The sequence below is a fragment of the Scyliorhinus torazame genome, chromosome 2, assembly GCF_047496885.1.
Source record: "Scyliorhinus torazame isolate Kashiwa2021f chromosome 2, sScyTor2.1, whole genome shotgun sequence".
Taxonomy (NCBI): domain Eukaryota; kingdom Metazoa; phylum Chordata; class Chondrichthyes; order Carcharhiniformes; family Scyliorhinidae; genus Scyliorhinus; species Scyliorhinus torazame.
The window spans coordinates 188,991,175-189,009,985 of record NC_092708.1 but is presented as its reverse complement, the minus strand read 5'-3'; the positions used below and the strand labels follow the sequence as shown (position 1 = coordinate 189,009,985).

Genomic DNA, 18,811 nt, shown 5'->3' with positions numbered 1-18,811 from the left:
CCAAACCCAGCTCAGCCCGAGTCCCAGCCCAGCTCAGCCCGAGTCCCAACCCCAACACAGCTCAGCCCGGGTCCCAACCCAGCTCACCCGAGTCCCAACCCCAACCCAGCTCAGCCCGAGTCCCAACCCAACTCAGCCCGAGTCCCAACCCAGCTCACCCAAGCCCCAACCCAGCTCAGCCCGAGTCCCAACCCAGTTCACCTCGAGTCCCAACCCAGTTCACCTCGAGTCCCAACCCAGCTCAGCCCGAGTCCCAACCCAGCTCAGCCCGAGTCCCAACCCAGCTCAGCCCGAGTCCCAACCCAGCTCACCCGAGACCCAACCCAGCTCACCCGAGTCCTAACCCAGCTCAGCCCGAGCCCCAACCCCAACCCAGCTCAGCCCGAGTCCCAACCCAGCTCAGCCCGAGTCCCAACCCAGCTCAGCCCGAGTCCCAACCCAGCTCAGCCCGAGTCCCAACCCAGCTCAGCCCGAGTCCCAACCCAGCTCACCCGAGTCCCAACCCAGCTCAGCCCGAGCCCCAACCCAGCTCAGCCCGATCCAAACCCAGCTCACCCCGAGACCCAACCCAGCTCAGCCTGAGTCCCAACCCAGCTCAGCCCGAGTCCCAACCCAGCTCAGCCCGAGTCCCAACCCAGCTCAGCCCGAGTCCCAACCCAGCTCACCCGAGTCCCAACCCAGCTCGCCCGAGTCCCAACCCAGTTCACCCCGAGTCCCAACCCAGCTCACCCCGAGTCCCAACCCAGCTCAGCCCGAGTCCCAACCCAGCTCACGCGAGTCCCAACCCAGCTCACGCGAGTCCCAACCCAGCTCACCCGAGTCCCAACCCAGCTGACCCGAGTCCCAATCCAGCTCACCCGAGTCCCAACCCAGCTCGCCCGAGTCCCAACCCAGCTCACCCCGAGTCCCAACCCAGCTCACCCCGAGTCCCAACCCAGCTCAGCCCGAGTCCCAACCCAGCTCAGCCCGAGTCCCAACCCAGCTCACCCGAGACCCAACCCAGCTCAGCCCGAGTCCCAACCCAGCTCACCCGAGACCCAACCCAGCTCACCCGAGTCCCAACCCAGCTCAGCCCGTGTCCCAACCCCAACCCAGCTCACCCCGAGTCCCAACCCAGTTCACCGCGAGTCCCAACCAGGCTCAGCCCGAGTCCCAACCCAGCTCAGCCCGAGTACCAACCCAGCTCAGCCCGAGTCCCAACCCAGCTCAGCCCGAGTCGCAACCCAGCTCAGCCCGAGTCCCAACCCAGCTCAGCCCGAGTCCCAACCCAGCTCACCCGAGTCCCAACCCCAACCCAGCTCAGCCCGAGTCCCAACCCAGCTCAGCCCGAGTACCAACCCAGCTCAGCCCGAGTCCCAACCCAGCTCAGCCCGAGTCGCAACCCAGCTCAGCCCGAGTCCCAACCCAGCTCAGCCCGAGTCGCAACCCAGCTCAGCCCGAGTCCCAACCCAGCTCAGCCCGAGTCCCAACCCAGCTCACCCGAGTCCCAACCCAGCTCACCCGAGTCCCAACCCCAACCCAGCTCAGCCCGAGTCCCAACCCAGCTCAGCCAGGCACCCAAGTCCCAACCCAGCTCACCCGAGTCCCAACCCAGCTCACCCGAGTCCCAACCCAGCTCACCCGAGTCCCAACCCAGCTCACCCGAATCCCAACTCAGCTCTGCCAGGATCCCGGACCCTAACCCAGCTCACCCGAGTCCCAACCCAGCTCACCCGAGTCCCAAACCAGCTCAGCCAGGAGCCCGGACCCCAACCCAGCTCAGCCCTAGTACCAAACCAGATCAGACCGAGTCCCAACCCAGCTCACCCGAGTCCCAACCCAGCTTACCCGAGTCCCAACCCAACTCAGCCCGAGTCCCAACCCAGCTCACCCAAGACCCAACCCAGCTCAGCCCGAGTCCCAACCCAGTTCACCTCGAGTCCCAACCCAGCTCAGCCCGAGTCCAAACCCAGCTCAGCCCGAGTCCCAACACAGCTCACGCGAGTCCCAACCCAGCTCACCCGAGTCCCAACCCAGCTCACCCGAGTCCCAACCCAGCTCAGCCCGAGCCCCAACCCCAACCCAGCTCAGCCCGAGTCCCAACCCCAACCCAGCTCAGCCCGAGTCCCAACCCAGCTCACTCGAATCCCAACCCAGCTCACCCGACTCCCAACCCAGCTCACCCGAGTCCCAACCCAGCTCAGCCCGAGTCCCAACCCAGCTCGCCCGAGTCCCAACCCAGCTCACACCGAGACCCTAACTCAGCTCACCCGAGTCCCAACCCAGCTCACCCGAGTCCCAACCCAGCTCACCCGAGTCCCAACCCAGCTCAGCCCGAGTCCCAAACCAGATCAGACCAGTCCCAACCCAGCTCACCCGAGTCCCAACCCAGATCACCCGAGTCACAACCCAGCTCACCCAAGACCCAACCCAGCTCAGCCCGAGTCCCAACCCAGTTCACCTCGAGTCCCAACCCAGTTCACCTCGAGTCCCAACCTAGCTCAGCCCGAGTCCAAACCCAGCTCAGCCCGAGTCCCAACACAGCTCAGCCCGAGACCCAACACAGCTCAGCCCGAGTCCCAACCCAGCTCACGCGAGTCCCAACCCAGCTCAGCCCAGTCCCAACCCAGCTCAGCCCGAGTCCCAACCCAGCTCACCCGAGTCCCAACCCAGCTCACCCGAGTCCCAACCCAGCTCACCCGAGTCCCAACCCAGCTCACCCGAGTCCCAACCCAGCTCAGGCCGAGCCCCAACCCCAACCCAGCTCAGCCCGAGTCCCAACCCCAACCCAGCTCAGCCCGAGTCCCAACCCAGCTCAGCCCGAGTCCCAACCCAGCTCACTCGAGTCCCAACCCAGCTCACCCGAGTCCCAACCCATCTCACCCGAGTCCCAACCCAGCTCAGCCCGAGTCCCAACCCAGCTCGCCCGAGTCCCAACCCAGCTCACCCCGAGTCCCAACCCAGCTCACCCCGAGTCCCAACCCAGCTCACCCCGAGTCCCAACCCAGCTCAGCCCGAGTCCCAACCCCAACCCAGCTCATCCCGAGTTCCAACACAGCTCAACCCGAGTCCCAACCCAGTTCACCACGAGTCCCACCCCAGCTCAGCCCAAGTCCCAACCCAGCTCAGCCCGAGTCCAAACCCAGCTCAGCCCGAGTCCCAGCCCAGCTCAGCCCGAGTCCCAACCCCAACACAGCTCAGCCCGGGTCCCAACCCAGCTCACCCGAGTCCCAACCCCAACCCAGCTCAGCCCGAGTCCCAACCCAGCTCAGCCCGAGTCCAAACCCAGCTCAGCCCGAGTCCCAGCCCAGCTCAGCCCGAGTCCCAACCCCAACCCAGCTCACCCGAGTCCCAACCCAGCTCACCCGAGTCCCAACCCAGCTCACCCGAGTCCCAACCCAGCTCACCCGAGTCCCAACCCAGCTCAGCCCGAGTCCCAACCCAGCTCAGCCCGAGTCCCAACCCAGCTCACCCGAGTCCCAACCCAGCTCAGCCCGAGTCCCAACCCAGCTCACCGGAGTCCCAACCCCAACCCAGTTCAGCCCGAGTCCCAACCCAGCTCAGCCCGATTCCCAACCCAGCTCAGCCCGAGTCCCAACCCAGCTCAGCCCGAGTCCCAACCCAGCTCAGCCCGAGTCCCAACCCAGCTCAGCCCGAGTCCCAACCCAGCTCAGCCCGAGTCCCAACCCAGCTCAGCCCGAGTCCCAACCCAGCTCAGCCCGAGTCCCAACCCAGCTCAGCCCGAGTCCCAACCCAGCTCAGCCCGAGTCCCAACCCAGCTCAGCCCGAGTCCCAACCCAGCTCAGCCCGAGTCCCAACCCAGCTCAGCCCGAGTCCCAACCCAGCTCAGCCCGAGTCCCAACCCAGCTCAGCCCGAGTCCCAACCCAGCTCAGCCCGAGTCCCAACCCAGCTCAGCCCGAGTCCCAACCCAGCTCAGCCCGAGTCCCAACCCAGCTCAGCCCGAGTCCCAACCCAGCTCAGCCCGAGTCCCAACCCAGCTCAGCCCGAGTCCCAACCCAGCTCAGCCCGAGTCCCAACCCAGCTCAGCCCGAGTCCCAACCCAGCTCAGCCCGAGTCCCAACCCAGCTCAGCCCGAGTCCCAACCCAGCTCAGCCCGAGTCCCAACCCAGCTCAGCCCGAGTCCCAACCCAGCTCAGCCCGAGTCCCAACCCAGCTCAGCCCGAGTCCCAACCCAGCTCAGCCCGAGTCCCAACCCAGCTCAGCCCGAGTCCCAACCCAGCTCAGCCCGAGTCCCAACCCCAACCCAGCTCAGCCCGAGTCCCAACCCAGCTCAGCCCGAGTCCCAACCCAGCTCAGCCCGAGTCCCAACCAGCTCAGCCCGAGTCCCAACCCAGCTCAGCCCGAGTCCCAACCCAGCTCAGCCCGAGTCCCAACCCAGCTCAGCCCGAGTCCCAACCCAGCTCAGCCCGAGTCCCAACCCAGCTCAGCCCGAGTACCAACCCAGCTCAGCCCGAGTCCCAACCCAGCTCAGCCCGAGTCCCAACCCAGCTCAGCCCGAGTCCCAACCCAGCTCAGCCCGAGTCCCAACCCAGCTCAGCCCGAGTCCCAACCCAGCTCAGCCCGAGTCCCAACCCAGCTCAGCCCGAGTCCCAACCCAGCTCAGCCCGAGTCCCATCCCAGCTCAGCCCGAGTCCCATCCCAGCTCAGCCCGAGTCCCAACCCAGCTCAGCCCGAGTCCCAACCCAGCTCAGCCCGAGTCCCAACCCAGCTCAGCCCGAGTCCCAACCCAGCTCAGCCCGAGTCCCAACCCAGCTCAGCCCGAGTCCCAACCCAGCTCAGCCCGAGTCCCAACCCAGCTCAGCCCGAGTCCCAACCCAGCTCACCCCGAGTCCCAACCCAGCTCACCCGAGTCCCAACCCAGCTCACCCGAGTCCCAACCCAGCTCACCCGAGTCCCAACCCAGCTCAGGCCGAGCCCCAACCCCAACCCAGCTCAGCCCGAGTCCCAACCCAGCTCAGCCCGTGTCCCTACCCAGTTCAGCCCGAGTCCCAACCCCACCCAGCTCAGCCCGAGTCCCAACCCAGTTCAGCCCGAGTCCCAACCCCACCCAGCTCAGCCAGGAGCCCAAACCCCAACCCAGCTCAACCAGGTGCCCAAACCCCAACCCAACTCAGCCCGAGTCCCGACCCCACCCAGCTCAGCCAGGAGCCCAAACCCCACACCAGCTCAGCCCGAGTCCCGACCCCACCCAGCTCAGCCAGGAGCCCAAACCCCACACCAACTCAGCCCGAGTCCCGACCCCACCCAGCTCAGCCAGGAGCCCAAACCCCACACCAGCTCAGCCCGAGTCCCGACCCCACCCAGCTCAGCCAGGAGCCCAAACCCCAACCTAGCTCAGCCAGTAGTCCCAACCCCAACCCAGCTCAGCCAGGAGCCCAAACTCCAACCCAGCTGAGAGGAGCCCGGACCCCACCCAACTCAGCCTGAGTCCAAACCCCCACCCGGGTCAGCCAGAGTCCCAGCTCAGCCTGGACCCGTATCCCAGATACCCCACAAACTGTAACCCTAAATACCCCTCCCCAAATTTCCCCTCACCCAAAACACTCCTCCCCAAATTCCCTACTCTGAATACCTCACCTGAAATAACCACCACCTCTAATACACACTCACCTAAACACCCCTCCCCAAATACCCTTTGTAAATACCCCATCATGCTAAATACCCCTCCCCAAATACCCCCTCACCGAAAACACTCCTCCCCAAATTCCCTACTCTGAATACCTCATCTGAAATAACCACCACCTCTAATACACACTCACCTCAACACCCCTCCCCAAATACCCTTTCTAAATACCCCATCATGCTAAATACTCTACCTAATTACCTCCTCTCCAAATACTCCTTTCCCCCAAATACCCCCTCACCCATACATTTAATCTGTCCATATCCCTTTGCAGACTCCTTGTATCCTTCGCATGACTTAGTTTACTATCTGTTCTGCATTGTCTGCAAACTTAGCTACAGTAGTCTGTCCCTTAATCCAAGTCATTAATATAGATTGTAAGTAGTTGAGGTCCCAGCCCTGATCTCTGTGGCACTCCACTAGTTAGTTTACTAGCCTTCAAATTACTAATTTATCTCCAACTTTCATTTACTCACATAACTGATCTCTACCTCAACTCCATCTACCTGCTTTTGTTCCAACATTGTGGTGGCCAGGCCCCCTCACTGCAGGAATGGAATTCCATGCCTCGGTGATCTTAGGGTCACTGCATCCACACCACAGCCACCACTTCAGGCCAGTCAGAAATATCCAAGCAACTGCAAAGTGGTGATGACACCCTTCAGTCACCCTGTACTTCATTTATTTTTTTTCATGTATTTTATTACATGTACCAAAACAGGTTACAACACAAACACCCCGGGAAATATACTTCCCAGCAATCAACTATACAGTTTGTACAAATGTTTTTCCCTTTTTCACCCTCCCCCCTCCGACGACCTGTACTTCATTTCTATTGTATGCAGGGAGCAGGATCCACTCAATAATCTTGCATATAGCTTGCTGTCACCTCACTGATTTGCACGAAAAGATTAACAGGTGTGCAGACACTTTCTTCCTCCAAACGCTGAGCGTGATGGCTTCATTATTTTATTCCCTCTCTCAATCAAATGGCTGGACATCTTGTAGCCAGAATAGCCAATGCACTTAACAAACTCCCACATTCAATATACTGATGCAGAACTGGGAAGCACTTGAGTCAACGATATAACCAGTTTTGTGAAGGGGAATTCCATTAAAGTGAAAGAGGAAACTTGCAAAGTTTCCGTCAACGTTTGTCTTCCTGCAGTAACTGAGCATAGAACATAGAACGATACAGCACAGTACAGGCCCTTCGGCCCACGATGTTGCACCGAAACAAAAGCCATCTAACCTACACTATGCCATTACCATCCATATGTTTATCCAATAAACTTTTAAATGCCCTCAATGTTGGCGAGTTCACTACTGTTGCAGGTAGGGCATTCCACGCATGTTTCAAAAACACAGCTCAGAAAGCTATCAGTTTAAGTGGCATGTAGGTGGCACTCTGGTCAGCATTGCTACCTCATAGTGCCAGAGACCCAGGTTCAATTCCAGCCTTGGGTGACTGTGTGCAGAGTTTGCACGTTCTCCCCACATCTGCGTGGTTTTCCTCCGGGTGCTCCGGTTTCGTTCCACAGTCCAAAGATGTGCGAGTTAGGTGGATTGGACATGCTAAATTGGCCCTTAAGTATCCAGGGATGTACAAGTTAGGTAGGGTTGTGCGGATAGTGTGGGAGGTCTTTCAGAGGGTTGGTGCAGACCTGATGGGCCAAATGGCTCCTTCTGCACTGTAGAGATTCCATGATATTCTACGAAGTGGTCTTGAGGTGTTATCAATGGACATCAGGTGACATTGGCAGGAGCAGCAATGTTCAAATAGTGATTTTAATGTCACAAAAAGTACCAAGCACTTCGCAGAAATGTCAAACAAAATGATTGACAAAAACAAAGAAATTACAAGGATCAGTGACAAAAAGATTGGGCAAAGACTTTTGAGTTTATCAGGAGGTGAAAAGGCAGAGGCTTACGGTGGGAATGAAGGCCCAGATAGCTAAGCACTGGGGTGAAGGTAAATGGTTGTGGACAAGAGGCCAGAATTGGAAGTGCGCAGAGATCTTGCCCAATTGTCAGGTTCAAGGAGCTTAAAAGTAAAAGGGAGGGCAGCACAATGGTGTAGTGGTTAGCACTGCTGCCTCATGGCACCAAGGGCCCAGGTTCAATCCTGGCTCTGGGTCACTGACCGTGTGGAATTTGCACATTCTCCCCGTGTTTGCGTGGGTTTCGTCCCCGCAACCCAAAGATGTGCGGGGTAGGTGGATTGGCCACACTAAATTGCCCCTTAATTGAAAAAAATTAATTGGGTACTCTAAATATTAAAAAGTAAAAGGGCCGAGCCAAGAGAAGAATTTGAACATAAGCATTAAATATTTATAGAAGGTGCCTTCAGGGACTTGGTTTCAATGTAGGTTAGTAAGCACAACGTAATGGCTGAATGGAACTTGATGCATGTCGGGAAATAGGCAGTTCTGGGTAAACGGACGCTTATGTAGCATGAAAGATGGGAGGCCAGGCAGAAGGGCATTGGAATAGACAAATCTGGAGGCAACAAAGGCATGGAAGAGGGTTTCAGTAGCAGTTGAACTGAGGCAGGGGATGAAACGGATGATGCTGTGGAGGTGGAAGTAGACGGTTGGTGCTGGAATGGATTTGGGGTGTGAAGTTCACCCCAGGGTCAAATGGGAGACCGATGATGTAAACAGCCTGGTCAGTGGCTACAGAGGGGTTGAGCCGGTGACATGGACTGAAGACAATGGTCTCAACACTTCCAAATGTTTAACTGGAGGAAATTACAGCTCATGGAGTACTGGTAGTACTCTGACAGCACATTGGAGGGGTCAAGAAAGGTACTGCCAAGGTATAAGTCGGCTGTCATCAGTGTATATGAACCTGATTCATCTTTGGATGATATCTCTGAGAAGCAGCAATGTAAATGAGACACAGGAGAGGGCAAAGGATAGACACCGGAACCCCAGAAGTATTGGTGCAGTTCCCTCTCGTTAAACAAGAATGAGCACTTGGAACAGGTATAGGATAGTCACCAGATGCAGGAGAAAACATGCAATAGCAGATAAAATCAATGGAGAAAAAGCTTCAAAAGAAACACGATTGAGATCACAAATACTGATTCAATACATTACTTTATTCTCAAGAGGTTTGCTTCTCATCTCATACAATAGTTACAGACCACCCGAAGTTGAAAGGTGGGGAGATGCGGAAAGTTCCTCAGAATTTAATAATTCTTTAGCCTTCATTCTCTAGTGATGTCCTCCATTCTTCTTGGGTGAAAATAGCGCATATTCAACTCCCAAAGCCACAACAAATGCTGCAAATCCCCACTTGAAGCCTCGAAAGAAGATTTCACCGAATGCAATTGGTTTAGCAAAGCCTCCGCTGAACCGCCAGGCCTCATTGCTGTGAAGATACAAGACAAAGAAAATGGTTAAAGGGTTGGCTATGAACTCTGTCAATCTTGGTTGGTGCAACCCTACTATCACTCAAGTTCTTTGTTCAAACAGCTGACAAGAAAGGCAAAGAGCATATGGAGTTCCCCACTGCTGAAGGCTGTCTAGAAGTTTGTGTCTGAAAACTTGAATATCGGTGAGGTCAGCACGAAATTTGGCAATGTCACCCCCCCCCCCCCCCACTCCCACTCCACAAACGGGCAGTCAGTCAAGGGCTCACCTAAGCGAGACACCACAGTGCGATGAAGGAATAATTCTCCACTTTCATGACCCAAAATGTAGCAGTTTGTCCAAAAAGCTCCTCTGGATAGAGACTTAATGAGACTCTTAATCTGCTTGAACTGACAAAGAATCAGCAACCTGGGTTGGTCAGTACATGTTCACAGGAAGAGGAACAGCCGCAAATGCTCACAGCAGCTCGGCAACCAGCAACTCGGTCACCCCAAATATGCCAAACAAAATTTCAGTATTGATAGTCAATCAGAATCTCAAGCTATGGATACCATCCAGGACAAAGCAGCCTCCATGAGTGGCATCTCACCCACCACGTTAGAACATCCACTCCCCTAACCACACAATAGCAGCAGTGTACATTATATGCAAGATGCACTTATATACAAGATGCATCTTACCAAGGCTCTTTCAATAGTACTTCCTAACCCGCAATCTGTACCACCTACAAAGACAAGTGCAGCAAACGCATGGGAACACCAGTGCCTGCAGATTCCCAAACCACACACCATCCTACTTGGAACTGTATTTCCGTTCCTTCATTGCCGCTGGGTCAAAATCCTGGAATTCCCTCCCTAACAGCACTGTGGGTGTACCTACACACATAGACTGCAGCGGTTCAAGGTAGCATCTCATCACCACCTTTTCAAGGGCAATTAGGGACGCGCAACAAAATACTGGCCTTGTCAACTGGGGCCCACATCCCATGAAAGAATAAATTGGAACAATTTAAAAGCAGAGAACTGATGCTAAACTTGGAATGGAACCTGGTAGATCACACTTAAAATCCCTTCATCCAAGTAATTTGTATAAATTGTAAGGCCCTAGTGCTGACGCCTGTGGTACACCACTCATCACATCCTACCGACCAGAAAAAGACCATTTATTTATTTATAAAATAAATTTAGAGTACCCAATTCTTTTTTTTTTCCAATTAAGGGGTAATTTATTGTGGCCAATCCACCTTCCCTGCACAACACTGAGTTGTGGGGAGAGACCCAGCAGACACGGGGAGAATGTGCAACTCCACATGGACAGTGATCCGGGGCCAGGATCAAACCCGGATCCTCGGCGCAGTGAGTCAGCAGTGCTAACCACTGCGCCACCCCAGAAAAAGACCCATTTCTGCCTTTTTCTTGTTAGCCAGCAAATCTTATCCATGCCAATATATGACCCCTACACCAAGAGCTTTTATCTTTCACAATAACCTTAGATGTGACACTTTATCAAATGCCTTCTGGAAATCCAAGTACAGCACATTCACCGGTTCCCCTTTATCCACAGCATATGCAACTCCTTCAAAGAATCCAATAAATTTGTTACATATGATTTCACTTTCACAAAACCATGTTGACTCTGCCTGACTGAAAAGATCTATCATTACATCTTTTAATAATGGCTTCCAACATTTACCCTATGGCAGATGTTAAGTTAACTGGCCTGTAGAGTTCTGTTTCTGTCTCCCTCCCTTTTTTAATAAGAGTTACATTTTCTATATTCCCATCCAGAAATCATTCCCGAATCCAGGGACTTTTAGAAAATTAAAACCAACACATCAAATGTCACTCGCCACTTGATTTAAGACCTTGGGGTGAAGTCCATCAGACCTCTGGGATTTGTCAGCCTGCAGCTCTGAAAGATTTTAAATGGGTTGCTGTAAAGATGTTTCCAAATAGAACCCTAGAATCTCTGCAGTGCAGAAGGGGGCCATTTGGCCCATCTTATCTGCACCGACCCTCTGAAAGAGCGCCCTACCTAGGCCCACTCTCCTGTCCCATCCCTGTAACCCCACCGAACCTGCACATCTTTGGACTGTGGGAGGAAACCGGAGCGCCCAGGGGAAACCGACAGACATGGGGAGAATGTGCAAACTCCACACAGTCACCCAAGGGTGGAATTGAACCTGGGTCTCTGGCGCTGTGAGGCAGCAGTGCTAACCACTTTGCCGCTGCGCTGTGCATTTGTGGAACACTAAGGACCATGGTCATCAGATAGTTATCAATAAATCCAAGCGAGAATGCAGAAGAAACATCCTTTCAGAGAGTAATTAGAAATTGGAACTTGCTACCGCAGGGAGTGGCTGCGGTGTTTAATGGGAATCTTGATGAGGACAAGGGAGACGTGAGTAGGAGGATGTGCCGAAAGGGCTAGATGATTGGATTGGATTTGTTTATTGTCACGTCTACTGAGGTACAATGAAAAGTATTTTTCTGCGAGCAACTCAAACAGATCATTAAGTACATGAAAGGAAAATAAAATAAAATAAAATACATAATAGGGCAACCCAAAGAGAGTGGGAAGCGGCTCACACGGAACATAAACAGCGGCATAAAAAGAAAATTAAGTCTCACATTAACATATTACTTTTCTCCATCTCAAAACACTTTGCAGACAATGGAGTATCTTGTGTTGTTGTAATGTAGGAAACAAACAGCTAATTTGTACACAGCCGGATTCCACAAGCAGCAAGAGATAATGACCGGATAAAGCTTTTTTGTTTATTTTTATAAATTAGAGCACTCAATTTTTTTTTCCCAATTAAGGGGCGTGGCCAATCCACCTAACCTGCACATCTTTGGTTGTGGGGGTGAAACCTACGCAGACACGGGAGAATGTGCAAACTCCACAGACAGTGACCCAGGGCCTGGATTCAAACCAGGTCCTCAGTCGTGGTCCTAGTGCTAACCACTGTGCTACATTCTGCCCCCATGTTTTTTTATGATGTCAATTCACGGGTAAATATTGGCTAGAACAGCAGGAAGAGCTCCCCAGCACTTCTTCAACATAGATCCATATGATATTTAGTTTCCACCCAAGTGGGGCAGAAGGGGCTTCAGTTTACCATCTCAGACAGCACTTCTGACAGTGCAGCTCTGCACTGCATGATTCAGCATGGATTAGGAGTGGACTTCAACCCACAACCTGGAATTCAGAGACGATTTGACCCAGAGATGAAAGTGCCAGCCCACTCAGCCAGGGATGACATTCTTTAGAGTGTGTTCTTTATTCTCATGGGATGTGGTGTTACTGCCTGGGTCAGCATTTGTTTTTTTTTAAATAAATTTAGAGTAACCAATTCATTTTTTCCAATTAAGGGGCAATTTAGTGCGGCCAATCCACCTACCCTGCACATTTTAGTTTGTAGGGGCGAAACCCACGCAAACACGGGGAGAATGTGCAAACTCCACACAGACAATGACCCAGAGCCGGGATCGAACCTGGGACCTCGGCACCGTGAGGCAGCAATGCTAATCACTGCGCCATCATGCTGTCCAGGGTCAGCATTTGTTGCCCACCGTTGACTGTCCTTGAACTGTGTGGCTTGTCACTCAGAAGCAGTTATGGGTCAACCACATTGCTGTGGGTCTGGAGACCTGGACGGAGAATGGGGAGAATTTGTTTTTCTCGGAGGGTTGAGAGTCTTTAGAACCACTTCTCCGGAGAGAAGCACGGTCATTGATTTATCTTAACTAACAAAGGAGTAAATGGTCACTGGGGGACAGGTACGAACGTGGAGTTGAGGCCCCAATCAGATGGGCCTTGATCTGATCAAATGGTATAGGCAGCCTGGGGCCGAACAGCCGACTCTGCTCCTAATGTATGTTTACATAGAGTCGCATGTAGGCCAGAACAGGGAAGGACGGCAGATTTCCCCCCCACCCCAACAAAGGACATTAGTGAACCAGGTGCGTTTTATAACAACCAATGATAATTTCATGGTCACCATTTCTATTCCAGATTGTATTAATGGAGTTCAAATTCTAACAGCTGCCATGGTGGGATTTGAACCCGTGTCCCCAGAGCGTCAGCCTGGCCCTCTGGATGCCTAGCCGAGATGGGGGGGTTGGGGGGATGGGGGGGGGGGGGGGGTGAAGAGTTGGAGGGGGAATGGGGATGGGGGGGGGGAATGGGGATGGGAGGGGGGGGGGAGAGATGGGGATGGGGGGGGGGAATGCGGATGCGGATGGGGGGGGGGAATGGGGATGGGGGGAGAATGGAATTGGGGGAAGAATGGGGATGGGGGAAGAATGAGGATGGGGGGGAATGAGGATGGGGGGGGAAAGGGGATGGGGGGGGAAAGGGGATGGGGGGGGAAAGGGGATGGGGGGGGAAAGGGGATGGGGGGGGAAAGGGGATGGGGGGGGAAAGGGGATGGGGGGGGGGAAGAGGATGGGGGGGGGAAGAGAATGGGGGGGGGAAGAGAATGGGGGGGGGAAGAGAATGGGGGGGGGAAGAGAATGGGGGGGGAAGAGAATGGGGGGGGGAAGAGAATGGGGGGGGGGAAGAGAATGGGGGGGGGAAGAGAATGGGGGGGGGAAGAGAATGGGGGGGGGGAAGAGAATGGGGGGGGGGAAGAGAATGGGGGGGGGGAAGAGAATGGGGGGGAAGAGAATGGGGGGGAAGAGAATGGGGGGGAAGAGAATGGGGGGGAAGAGAATGGGGGGGAAGAGAATGGGGGGGAAGAGAATGGGGGGGGAAGAGAATGGGGGGGGGAAGAGAATGGGGGGGAAGAGAATGGGGGGGGGAGAGAATGGGGGGGGGAGAGAATGGGGGGGGAAAGAGAATGGGGGGGGGGAAAGAGAATGGGGGGGAAAGAGAATGGGGGGGGAAAGAGAATGGGGGGGGAAAGAGAATGGGGGGGGAAAGAGAATGGGGGGGGGAAAAGAGAATGGGGGGGGAAGAGAATTGGGGGGGGAAGAGAATTGGGGGGGGAAGAGAATTGGGGGGGGAAGAGAATGGGGGGGGGAGAGAATGGGGGGGGGGGAGAGAATGGGGGGGGGAAGAGAATGGGGGGGGAAGAGAATGGGGGGGAAGAGAATGGGGGGGAAGAGAATGGGGGGGAAGAGAATGGGGGGGAAGAGAATGGGGGGGGGAAGAGAATGGGGGGGGGAAGAGAATGGGGGGGGGAAGAGAATGGGGGGGGGAAGAGAATGGGGGGGGAAGAGAATGGGGGGGGGGAAGAGAATGGGGGGGGGGAAGAGAATGGGGGGGGGGAAGAGAATGGGGGGGGGGAAGAGAATGGGGGGGGGGAAGAGAATGGGGGGGGGGGAAGAGAATGGGGGGGGGGAAGAGAATGGGGGGGGGGAAGAGAATGGGGGGGGGGAAGAGAATGGGGGGGGGGAAGAGAATGGGGGGGGGGAAGAGAATGGGGGGGGGGAAGAGAATGGGGGGGGGAAGAGAATGGGGGGGGGAAGAGAATGGGGGGGGGAAGAGAATGGGGGGGGGAAGAGAATGGGGGGGGGGAAGAGAATGGGGGGGGGGAAGAGAATGGGGGGGGGGGAAGAGAATGGGGGGGGGGGAACAGAATGGGGGGGGGGAACAGAATGGGGGGGGGGGGAACAGAATGGGGGGGGGGGGACAGAATGGGGGGGGGGGAACAGAATGGGGGGGGGGGGAACAGAATGGGGGGGGGGGGAACAGAATGGGGGGGGGGGGAACAGAATGGGGGGGGGGAACAGAATGGGGGGGGGGAACAGAATGGGGGGGGGAACAGAATGGGGGGGGGAACAGAATGGGGGGGGGAACAGAATGGGGGGGGGGGAACAGAATGGGGGGGGGGGAACAGAATGGGGGGGGGGGAACAGAATGGGGGGGGGGGGAACAGAATGGGGGGGGGGGAACAGAATGGGGGGGGGGGGGAACAGAATGGGGGGGGGGGAACAGAATGGGGGGGGGGGGAACAGAATGGGGGGGGGGGAACAGAATGGGGGGGGGGGGAACAGAATGGGGGGGGGGGAACAGAATGGGGGGGGGGACAGAATGGGGGGGAACAGAATGGGGGGGGGGGAACAGAATGGGGGGGGGGGAACAGAATGGGGGGGGGAACAGAATGGGGGGGGGAACAGAATGGGGGGGGGAACAGAATGGGGGGGGGGGGAACAGAATGGGGGGGGGGGAACAGAATGGGGGGGGGGGGGAACAGAATGGGGGGGGGGAACAGAATGGGGGGGGGGGGGGAACAGAATGGGGGGGGGGGAACAGAATGGGGGGGGGGAACAGAATGGGGGGGGGGAACAGAATGGGGGGGGGGGAACAGAATGGGGGGGGGGAACAGAATGGGGGGGGGGGAACAGAATGGGGGGGGGGAACAGAATGGGGGGGGGGGAACAGAATGGGGGGGGGAACAGAATGGGGGGGGGGGAACAGAATGGGGGGGGGGAACAGAATGGGGGGGGAACAGAATGGGGGGGGGAACAGAATGGGGGGGGGAACAGAATGGGGGGGGGAACAGAATGGGGGGGGGAACAGAATGGGGAGGGGGAACAGAATGGGGGGGGGAACAGAATGGGGGGGGGGAACAGAATGGGGGGGGGGGGGGGGAACAGAATGGGGGGGGGGGGGGAACAGAATGGGGGGGGGGGGGGGAACAGAATGGGGGGGGGGGGGGGAACAGAATGGGGGGGGGGAAGAGAATGGGGGGGGGGAAGAGAATGGGGGGGGGGAAGAGAATGGGGGGGGGGGGAGACGGGCTGTTCCTGTACTACACTCGGTATAATCATCTCACAACCTTACAGCACTTTCCCATCGGAGACAACACACAGAGATCAGAGACTGTGGGCGGGAAGCCCCGGGCCCTCTCTCTGTTACCCACCGGGCCCAAGGGTCCCTCAGGCCCCGCCGCTGCAGTTTCTGCTGCACTGTCTCCAGCGGGGTCCCCTCCGCGCTCCAGCTCCGAGGATCCGGCAGCTCCGGCCCGGTTCCCATGGTGAGAGTGACCTCCAACTGACCCGGAAACACTGCCCACAGCAAAGATACACGTCCGGTCGACCCCACGCCTGCGCACTGTGGCCCACTCATTCAACAGTGTTGGATATTGGGAATGAGATTTGGGGCAGGGATTGGGAATAGTGTTGGATAAAGGGAACAGGATCAGAGCAGGGATTGGGAGTGGTGTTGGATAAAGTGAATGGAACTAGAGCAGTGATTGGGAATGGTGTCGGATAAAAGAAATGGGATCGAGGCAGATATTGTGAATAGTATTGGATAAAGAAAATGGGTCGGGGCAAGGATTGAGAATGGTGTTGGATAACATGGGACTGCACGGTAGCATTGTGGTTAACACTGTTGCTTCACAGCTCCAGGGTCCCAGGTTCGATTCTGGCTTGGGTCACTGTCTGTGCGGAGTCTGCACATCCTCCCCGTGTGTGCGTGGGTTTCCTCCAGGTGCTCCGGTTTCCTCCCACGGTCCAAAGATGTGCAGGTTAGTTTGATTGGCCATGATAAATTGCCTCTAGTGTCCAAAAATGATTAGTTGGGGTTACGGGGATAGGTTGGAAGTGTGGGCTTAAATGTGGTGCTCTTTCCAAGGGCCGGTGCAGACTCGATGGGCCAAATGGCCTCCTTCTGCACTGTAAATTCTATGATTCTATTCTAAAGGAATAGGGTTGGGGGCAGGGATTGGGAATGGTGTTGGATAATGTGATTGGGGCAGGTGTTGGATATAGGGAATGGGATTGGGAATGGTGTTTGACATAGGGAATAGGTTTGGGAATTGGGTGTAGAAAATAGGTTGGAGGGTGCAATGGGATTAATATGGAATGTAATTAGAAATGGGAATAGGAATTTGGAGCCTGGAATGAGATTGACACCTGGAAAAGAATTGGGACATTCTCTCTGAATGGGAAATTGGAGAATAATTGAGAATTGTCATTGGAGAATAAATTTGAATAGATAAGGGAATGGGAGCAGGAAAATGTCAGGGAATTGAAATAGCAACAGGCAATGGGGTTGGGGAACAGATGGCACTGTGACCTTCTCAGTGCTACAACGTTCTAAATGTCTCCACTAGTATAATAATAATAATCTTTATTGTCACAAGTAGGCTTACATTAACACTGCAATGAAGTCACTGTAAAAGCCCCTAGTTTCCACACTCCGGTGCCTGTCGAGCTGTTTTTTTTTTAATAAACATTTTATTGAGGTATTTTTGGTATTACAACAACAAAATAAACAATGTACATGAATCTATAATCATAGTGCAAAAGACGTCTCCCTCTCTTACAGGTCTCACCTTTATTAACCCCCCTATCTAAACTAAACTAACCCCCTCCCCCCCGCCCCCCTTCTGCTGACGATTAATTTTCCGCAAAGAAGTCGACGAACGGTTGCCACCTCCGGGCGAACCCTAACAATGACCCTCTCAAGGCAAACTTGATTTTCTCCAAACAGAGAAAGCTAGCCATGTCCGATAGCCAGGTCTCTGACTTTGGGGGCTTTGAGTCTCTCCAAGCTAATAGTATCCGTCTCCGGGCTACCAGGGAAGCAAAGGCCAGAACATCTGCCTCTTCTCCTGGATTCCCGGATCTTCTGACACCCTGAAAATTGCCACCTCAGGACTTGGTGCCACCCTTGTTTTTAACACCGTGGACATGACATCTGCAAACCTCTGCCAAAATCCCCTAAGCTTCGGACATGCCCAAAACATGTGGACATGGTTCGCTGGTCTTCCCGCACACTTTGCACACTTGTCTTCCACCCCAAAGAATCTGCTCATCCGGGCCACTGTCATGTGAGCCCGATGAACAACCTTGAATTGTATGCCTGTCGAGCTGTTTGCAAATCTCTATATTCCTCCAGTGATCGTCATCTTCTGTCCTGTAACAGATTCTCCATCCCCTTCTAGATCTTCACCCAATGGGAATTCATCAATCAGTGCATCCACCTTCCCCTTCAAATGGTCTCTTGACCTCACTTGATGCCACTGCTGTCTCCGAACTTGAACAATGATTTGTCAATACTCCACACTGACTCAAGTCATCTATTTTCAACTTTAATCCATAATGGAACTTGGGATTTTAACTCCTATTATCTCCTCTCTATTCCCTGCTCAATACTATGGTTTTATCTGAATTAATGCTACATAACCACCCTACATCACTTATATTTCACCATATCCATTCATGTGCTCACATTGGCTGCTGTTTCTTTTCTTAAATTTAAATTTAGAGTAGCCAATTATTTTTCTCTTACAATTAAGGGGCAATTTAGCATGGCCAATCTACCTAACCAGCACATCTTTGGGTTGTGGGGGTAAAACCCACTCAGACATGGGGACAATGTGCAAACTCCACACGGACAGTGACCCAGGGCCGGGATTCGAACTCGGGTCCTCAGCGCTGCAGTCCCAGTGCTAACCACTAGGCCACATGCCGCCCTCGGTTGCTGCTCTTGACCCCAGCCCATCGCTTCCATTTCCAAATTACTATTTTCCTCCCTCTTTTTTATTTTCTCTCTGATCCTTTTCAATCTCTCTCTCTCCTTTCATATCTTCCTCCCACGTACTCTGCCCTCCCACATTCCTCGCCCCAACCCTTCATTGCTGCTCGACTGCTGCTCTCCGGCCACTATCTCAGGCTTGATTCCATGTTAGATGAATCCACAACTTCCCGCTGGGCCTACCTTGCCATTCGCCGAATGGGCCATCACCAAATTACAAGGAATAGGAGGAGGTCATTCAGAGCCCGCTCTGCCATTCGATAAGATCATGGCTGATCTGATTGTGGTCTCAATTCTACTTTCCCCCATAACCCT

At 54.9% G+C, this 18,811-nt stretch overlaps 1 protein-coding gene across 1 annotated transcript; it reads right to left on the bottom strand.

Annotated features, from left to right (window-relative positions):
- Positions 1–8,706: 8,706 nt before the first annotated feature.
- Positions 8,707–16,047, bottom strand: ndufb3 (NADH:ubiquinone oxidoreductase subunit B3). The gene is made up of 2 exons (XM_072495074.1): positions 15,873–16,047; positions 8,707–8,999 (listed from the first exon to the last, which is right to left on the bottom strand). Exons 1-2 carry the CDS (start codon positions 15,983–15,985, stop codon positions 8,843–8,845), a joined length of 270 nt encoding a protein of 89 aa, XP_072351175.1. The 5' UTR covers positions 15,986–16,047; the 3' UTR covers positions 8,707–8,842.
- Positions 16,048–18,811: the final 2,764 nt, after the last annotated feature.